An 8,239-nucleotide genomic window follows, 5' to 3' on the forward strand; every position below is an offset into this window, starting at 1 on the left:
ACATCCGCATGGGTTTTTAAGAGATGCTTAATCTAACTCTGCCTCCAGTTTCCCTTAATTCACAAGTGTCCACTTTTCTCTGAAAATTAATAAATACATTTAAAAAAAGCATTCAAACTTTAGAGACTGATGAGCAATTTCTTCGCCCATAAACACAGTCGGTAACTGCTTTGAAGTGCTGTAATTCAAAATAATAATAATTTTTTTCTTTTTTGTTCTGGTCTGAGGAGCCAATTATGTATAAAAACAGACAGCACAAACCGCATACATGGCACATCAGCTAAGACTAAAATAAATCACAGTCTACTTTGCCTTAGTTTTGTGTATTTCCCATTTTCACAGTATTTATCTGGTATTTTTCAGATTTGCCAAACTAGAGTAAGACACCCCAAAATATAGCCTTCCTCTTATAATCTCCACCAATATAGAATACAAGCCACGCTCCTTTACGGTCAACAGGTATTTAACAGGATGCAATGAAAATATTCATAATCGGTAAAACTAATTGGAAAAATTCACTGTCAATCTATCTATTAAATCATTTTTCACATTTCTTGAATGACATTTATTTTATCTTAACTTGACAAACTTTGATCCTCATTAGAGGCAGATATTTTTTAAGCTATATGTGGGAAATAGTTGAGTGTAGAGGTTAGAGTTGTATGTCGAGGACAAGAAAAGAATACAGAAAAAAGGTGATGTGGAAGAATACACATGTTTATCAGCCAGGGGCTACTTCCTACTGAAACATTGTACACCATCCCCATCTACAGGTCATCTGAACAGCAACAATGCTGCTCACACACTCTCTGCCAGTGTCTGTCTTTCTCTGTTAACCTGTATCTGTCTCTCTCTTTCTCCCTCCTTCGCTCTCTCTATATCTGTCTATCTTGTCAGCCGGATATCTAATTATAAGGCAATTTCTTTCGTTGGCAACATGCTGTAGCAGAGTTCTAGGTCTTCCTGATTACCGTGTCTTGTTTAAATCCCCCAAGGTGTGTGTGTGTGTGTGTGTGTGTGTGTGTGTGTGTGTGTGTGTGTGTGTGTGTGTGCGCGCGCGTCTCTGTGTGTTTGTGTTCGTGATTTTATATTTGACTTCAAAAAGGGGACTGGATTATACAGTAAATCTTTGGGTGATAATTGCTTAGCAGTTTGCGTTGACAGTTCCTCAGTAAGGTAATGAGTACTTTTAGATTTTCTCTAATGTACAACATATCAAACCCCATGAATCAGACCCTCTATTTGCAAGTCAGTGCTTCGCAAGCTAAAGCTGCTGTTGTGTTTAATTGGAAACAATGAGTTAAAAATACAGAGATGCTGCAACTCATCAAATATTTAAAATGGGAAACATTTTATATGTCTTCTGCATGTTCTCAAGGCGTGTTATCTGAGACACAACCTTCATGCTCCATGTGTATTTTTGTGACACAGAAAAAGCATTCTGGACCATCAAGTCATCTCCAGTGAAGTTAACTGCCTTCCTGGATTATTCAGCTGTGAGGCAGATCCAATCCCTTTAGTTTCTCCAATATTGTACACGTGATTTAAAAAGGGGTTAAAGTTCCAGTGGTCTTATTTAATAAATCACTTGTCCTTTTGGAATGGTCTGATTTGTGTTCTTGAATCTTTAACCGTATGCTTTTATGTTTTCTCGCTGTTGAATCGTATAGGAATTAATGCATGGCAGTATTTTTTTTTTAAATTGTGTCATGTTTTTTCAACTTTCCTCTCCCTCTCTGTCCTTGCTGGTTTGCTTCAGGTTTAGCTGACGTCCAACACTTCAGTGTTGACACTGAGAAGAAGTGTGTGTAACTCAACCCCCGCTGTCCCTGAAGCCACCGTCAAAAAACACATGTGCAATAACCCTTGCCAAATGTCTCTGTGCAACACACACCATCTACTGTACACAACCCAGGACTGAAATCTAGGAATGTAAATGTGTCCTGCATGGCTAGTGAACCAAAAAAAGTGTAACACTGTGATAAAGCTGATAGAGGCTATTTTGGCTTTCATCTTCCCCCCACTATGCGCCACTTAATATTACCACTATGCAATTAAAAGCATGGAGGTGTCCTGTGAGGATGCCCCAGTTACAACCACAGTGAATATGCTTTAATAGAGAGGAGCCCAATACACCAAGCAATAGGTAGTAAGACAGACTATCAGCATTTCAGGTGAACAGAACTAGTTACCTCCATGTTTAGCTGATTCACTGACATATTTACAGTACAAGCCTGTTGACCATTTTGTAAGCAAAGACACCAGCTTTAAAAGGTACTTCTGCTTTTTCATAAAAGTGCCCACAATTATTTTTTATTTTTTGCCTGATGCAATCTGATGTTCAAATCGTGATGTGCAATTAGAGTTCCAATAATAGCATGATCGTATGGGCTGTATCTATGCCTACAAGAATGACCACCCTCAACATTGTTTTTTCCCCCTCTAGCACTGTGCAAGCCTTCAAAACCAAAACATGTTAACAGTGTGAAGACATAGATATGAATCTGTGAGGCATCTTATGCAGATTTGTGACTTTAATGATTTGTCCAGTGAATCCGATAGAAATACAGGATATGTGCAATCACAAGTTCAAGTTTATTCTTACCTTTTCCCAAACAGTACGCTGTTGGTAAAAAGCAAGCAAGCCCACAGATACAGAAAGAGCGTCCGGCCCCGTCCACACATGGTTGCAATATGAAGACCTTTCACTGCTGGGGTTCAAAGAGAGAGAGCGAGAGACAAAGAGAGAGAGAAAGAGAGAGAAAGAGAGAGAAAGAGAAAGAGAGAGAGAGAGAGAATGGACATCATTATCAAGTCATATGAGCCAGTGGCACACCGTCATTCCTAATATTTCAGTGTCAGCAAATAGGATGTGGTAAAACACCAGCAAACATGATTATGGACCAGGATGCTTTATGTGAGGTTTTTTGGTCCTGACTCTCAACATCACTAACAGATTCACTGACAGCACATGAATCAAAAACCAAATAGCCAAGCCACATGCACTGATGTATTGGGCCATTACATCCAACATTACATCAAAGATTTGACATCAAATTTTGCATTACATGTCACGTTGACAGAGCCACATTCTACACCCAAGCCACGAGAGAGATAAGAACTGATCAACGTTTTGATTACCAAAAAGGCATACGGTGTAAACACATTTCTCATAATTGATGCTTAATCCATATGCATAGGATATGGCTGCATCTGTAGCGCATAATAATTAAGCAGAAATAACAAGGAAACACATCACTGACCACATAACACCCCCGTGAGCTTGTAGCACCTGTACACAGCCTCCTCTAATACCCTATAATTTGAAACTGCGTTACCGCAGTATTAAACCAAATCTCCCTAAAAGACCAATATTTGCATCTTCTCTATTCATTTAGCTGTGGCAGTCGGGTCATAAAGTGTACAGACGATAGAAAGGGTTATTGTGCATGTAGATCACAATGCCCCAAATCACAATCCATTCCTGAAAGCATATTCAGTGTGTCCACGAGAGGGCCAGTTACTAAGTTATTAAAAAAAGCGCTAAAATTTCACAAACGACCATAAAATGGTGCCAAAGAACCACAGCCCAGATAGAAGACAATACCGCTGATACTTGGCTGTGGTGTGCCAAGATGCACAGTGAGCGGGATGCACAGTGAGATGAACATGCACTGCTCTGTTAAAATGAAATGAAATGAAAATAAATCCCGAGGCTGACAAGGACTTGATAAGCGAGGATACTACAGATTAAGGAACGGAGGAGAAAATCCCGCATAGGCACACTTTCTAAGTTATTCAGAGGAAATGTCACCCTGTCCCCAACAACATATGAATACATATTTGACACGGACAGACATTTGGCATGCAACTGGCATCGTTGTATGGATGCTCTAAATACATGCATGACGATCGGATTCGTGCGTGGCAGAGTAATTAAGCAAATGTACGTTGATGCTATTTTATTCGGAGCGCTGTCCGTGGTGATGAAACCAAGCTGCCTCCCTTCAAAACATCAAGCAGCTCGTGTTCTCCACAGAAATCATTTTTAAAAACCCCCCAAATCGCTTCTAATTTCGACGACAAACTGCCCCTTCCTCCCCTGTAAAACTCGTCTTCGGTTATAGCGGTGTCCAGCAACAAACCATCCCTTTCTGAATCCGACTGTTCTCTCGCGCTTTTGCCTGACAGAAAGGCGAGAAAAAAAAAACGAAGAAATCACTTACAGCAGATGAGTCGGGGTATATTCGTTGCCCGCTGCCTATATCCTCAAACTTTTACGAATAGCTTTTCTAGCCGGACTGAATGAGAAAAAATCCTCTGTGATCTCAGATCTGACGAATTTTAGCTTGAGGCTGGAGAAGCGGCTGCTGACGATATGCGCAGGTCTCTCTCACTGTTCATTGGTGGTGCCGTAGTGAGTTCAACTCTCAGTCTGTCAGCAGCAAAGAAAAAAAAAGAAAAAAAAGGAGAAATCTTCTGCTAAACTACCAAATCTGGTCTGTGTACCGACATCCCCCTCCAAATTATTGCTGTTCACCGACCGTATCTGTAAATAAAGCGCACACCAAACAGACTATGTCCAAGCGCAGACTATTTAATTTTAGAATAGGCTGTGCAGACCTAATATAAAGAAAAGCCCGCCCATTTTATATGCAGCACAATTTAACTTCCACTGCTGTCGCACTAATCTCTTTTCACTGGCCGCTAAATAAAAATCCTCTTACATTTTTTGATTGGAATTCCTTGTTATTTTTTCACCATCTCGCTCTCCCTCTCTCCCTGACTCCTACGTGATGATTTCCAAAGAGATTATATTGACATTCATCAAATAGACCGTCTCACGACCTGAAACAGCTAGGACATCGTATGGACAAGAGTTACGGCTATAAAACGGACAGTGAGTTCTCGCAATGAAGAGGAAAAATGAATTAAAAAACGATGCTATGGCACAGATTCCCGCGCACCAGCGGGGGGAAAAGACACATCCACAATGTTAAGAAAATCGTGTTCCCTCACCAGCTTGCACTGATGACACGAGCTTCTCTCTCTGCAATAAAAAAAATCCTCCTCGAATCACTCGCTGTCTACTAAAAACCCACGTTTCGCATCGAGACCCCAACACTGTTTCTGTTTACAGCCAAATATTCTGCTGCTACAGCCGCGCCGCTCCAGACTGAGCACAGAACGACGAGGAGCGCTGAGCTGCGTGCATCTGCAAGGGAGGGAAAAAAACGAGCTTATGATAACCGGCGTATATTTTTGTAGTCGTCTGCGTATTTCAAGTTAAACTACAAATCAGGGGACATTTTCATCACCAAGGACTCTGAAAGAAGGCATAAGTGGAAAGCAAGGGCATTCTTATGGGCAGTTTACATCATATCACTATGACTGATGGTCGCATAAGCCTCTCATAAATCTCGTCTGTTGATCCTAGAATGATTTTGACAGAGGAACAACTCTTTTTTTCGCCTTCAGTTTTGACTGGGGGTTTATTTTCATCAGAGCAGGCAGAGTGAGCTGGCAGTGTAGTCACGTCAGTCTGGTCTGCAGTGCAACGTTTCCTCTGTGAGCGTGAGTGTGTGTATGTGTGTGCCTCTTCACGCGTGGTTAAAGTAGTGCATGTGAGTGATTAGTTGTGACGGACGTCATGGGTTTGTATGCCTCCTTTATGTCTGTATTCAATAAGACATGTCTTTCATCTACCTATCTATCAATCTATCTATGAAAATGTATTCCACAAGGACCCCTACCACCATATCCACTACCTCACACACGCATACACACACTTGCACTCTGCCCATTCCGCTCTTAACCTGATGCTGCACGGGTGTGTGTTTGTGTATATATATTTAACAGGTCCACAACCCCACCCAGCTCATAATGCTATCAGAATGCAAGTGGGGTATCGTCTCAAGCTGCCTCCCTTCTCCCAAAGCCAGACGCCACCGCTGCATGTGACTCGATTTGAGCGCATGCACAACCAACACGTGCCCGTGTGCGCTCAAATCGACGCGCACGCCCGCGATGGATAGTGGAGAGGGAAAAGTATGACTGTCGTTGCTTCCTCGCCTCCTCCTCCTTCTCCTCCTCCTGGCGTTTTATTAACCTTCCGTTGTGCCGAAGAGGGGGACTTCTTCTTGGGGAACAATGTAGAGCCTCTACCAAACATTGCAAGTGATCAGTTAAGATGAATATCTAGGGACTCCGCTTAAACAAATGGCAAACAAAGGCGACTTGGCTCCTCACAGCTCCATCTCTGGACAGGTGATGGGAACGGATAGTGAAGTGAGCTGTGTGTATGTGTTTGCAGAGAGAGATGGATGATGGTAATTTAGGTGAGAGGTGTGCAGGTTATGTGGAAATAATCACTCGCTGTGAACAGTCTTTTTGAATTTTGAAAGAAGCGTTGAGTAACTACGCCTCCACCCCCTCTCACTTCCCCTCTTCCTTCCTTTTGTGCATCCATCAAAGTGCTGTATGTGGTGATAAGTTGTTTCATTTTACACAATCTTAAAGTACTGACTGCGGTAAATTGGCTTTCATACACCACGTGTTGCAGTCTTGTATTAATGACACATTAACGCAAATAGCAACCAGCTGCCAACTCCTCTATGTGTTCACAGAGTCAATATGTTTTTGCATTCTCTGTTGCCCAAGTGCCACGTGACCGCACATGCCAGAAGACAGTTATTTGCTGTTTGGGATGTTCTGTGGATGCGCTTGAAGCATCAGGATTGTTGTGTCTCAGAGAAAAAGTGGCCCATGACCCTGAAAGCTTTTACTGTACTCTTATTTTAAGTTTAGTCAACACATGCAGTCTCACTGTGACACAATCTTTAACACCTCAGCTTTATTTGTAGCTCCAGTCTAATTTCAAATTATTTGCAGGCTTTGAAGAACATTTAAAAAATAGATGAAGCATGATATGAGAGAGTCCCAGTATATTTCTTGAGGAGTATGCACATCGCAAGGCAAAAGTGTCTTAATTTGGAATGTGACGTCACTAGATTGGAAATCCAGTCTCCATGATTCTGGGCTGTTCTAGCCAATTGCACATTTTAGCTTTGTTTAGTCCACTCTAGATTACTCTGTCCATATGCAACAACAGGCAGGGCTCCCCCCTTGGCTGACTCCATCTAAGGCTCTACCAGGAGATAGAGATGGAGATATAAACTCAAGTGCAGTACTTTATTTCAATTACTGCACTTGCCTTTTTTATTATCCACAGGGCTAGTGCATTTCATGGTGTCAGTTGGTTTAAACTCTGGTGCTGGTGTGGCCTTTGAACCTGGATGTAAAGTACTGTGGAAATGTCTTGAATCATTCCTTATTTCTTTATGTTTTAATTCCAAAGAGTCAGACCTTTTGCCATTTTGAAAGAGGTCTTGACCAGTAGTTCTCCAGGCTTTCTGAATGTCTGTCAAAGTTTTTCTTTGGGCATTGAGTGCCTTTTTACTCATTTTCAAACTGCACAGTTTGCAGTTTGTCCCTTGAAAGATGGAAGAAGCTGGACAAGCGGAGGCCTAAAACAGCAGGTGAACAGTATATGAAAGTCATGTCCTTAAGAAATAGAAAATAAAATCATGCAAAGACGTGACATGGGACCTGAGAGATGCATTTGTGTGATCTATCCACAGTTTGCCAAAACCTCTTCAGACATGCTCTTAATGAAAGGGTACCTGATAGGTAATTATTCTTAAGCAAGGAAACAGGGAGAAAAGACTGAGGTATGCCACATTACACAATAACTGGACTAAAATTAGCAACGGGTTTTATGGATTTATGAATCAAAATGTTAAATTGTTTGTTCAAATCATTATCAGTATGTATTGATGATGTCAGGAGAGAAGTGCAACAGTGAGTGTCTACAGCCTTCTGTAAGACATGTTGGAGGCTCTGTCATGGTTTGGGACTAGATTTCAGACAGTGGTGTTGTGGATCTTGTCAAACATGATGTAATTAATAATACAAAAAAGTGTTGTCAGCTATAACCCACCATGTAGGATCATCAAAAATGTTGCAGCAAGAGTACGGACAGGGACTAGAAAGAGAGAGCAGATTTCTCCTATATTGGCTTCCCTTCATTGGCTCCCAGTTAAATCCAGAATTGAATTCTAAATACTGCCCCTCACATACAAGGTCTTAAACAATCAGGCCCCATATTATCTTAATGACCTTGTAGTACCACATCACCCTATTAGAGCACTTTGCTCTCGCACTGCAGGCTTACTTGTTG

At 41.5% G+C, this 8,239-nt stretch overlaps 1 protein-coding gene across 5 annotated transcripts in view; it reads right to left on the reverse strand.

The window, feature by feature from the left end:
* gabra1 (gamma-aminobutyric acid type A receptor subunit alpha1) overlaps nucleotides 1-5,207 on the reverse strand; it is a 37,315-nt gene extending 32,108 nt beyond the window's left edge. The window contains exons 1-3 of one of the 5 annotated variants that reach the window (XM_085470724.1): nucleotides 5,020-5,207; nucleotides 4,227-4,435; nucleotides 2,606-2,711 (exon numbers count right to left, since the gene is read on the reverse strand). In XM_085470724.1, the coding sequence (XP_085326850.1) occupies nucleotides 2,606-2,685 (80 nt within the window). In that variant the 5' untranslated portion in view covers nucleotides 2,686-2,711; nucleotides 4,227-4,435; nucleotides 5,020-5,207. Of the gene's footprint in view, nucleotides 1-2,605; nucleotides 2,712-4,226; nucleotides 4,985-5,019 lie in introns of those variants that run through there. The other 4 variants (XM_085470727.1, XM_085470725.1, XM_085470726.1 and 1 more) reach the window with 4 other exon arrangements.
* Nucleotides 5,208-8,239: the final 3,032 nt, after the last annotated feature.

Source organism: Copadichromis virginalis, linkage group LG10 (assembly GCF_057382275.1).
Source record: "Copadichromis virginalis isolate Kocher_CV1m ecotype Utaka linkage group LG10, C_Virginalis_male_GT1.1, whole genome shotgun sequence".
Lineage (NCBI taxonomy): Eukaryota > Metazoa > Chordata > Actinopteri > Cichliformes > Cichlidae > Copadichromis > Copadichromis virginalis.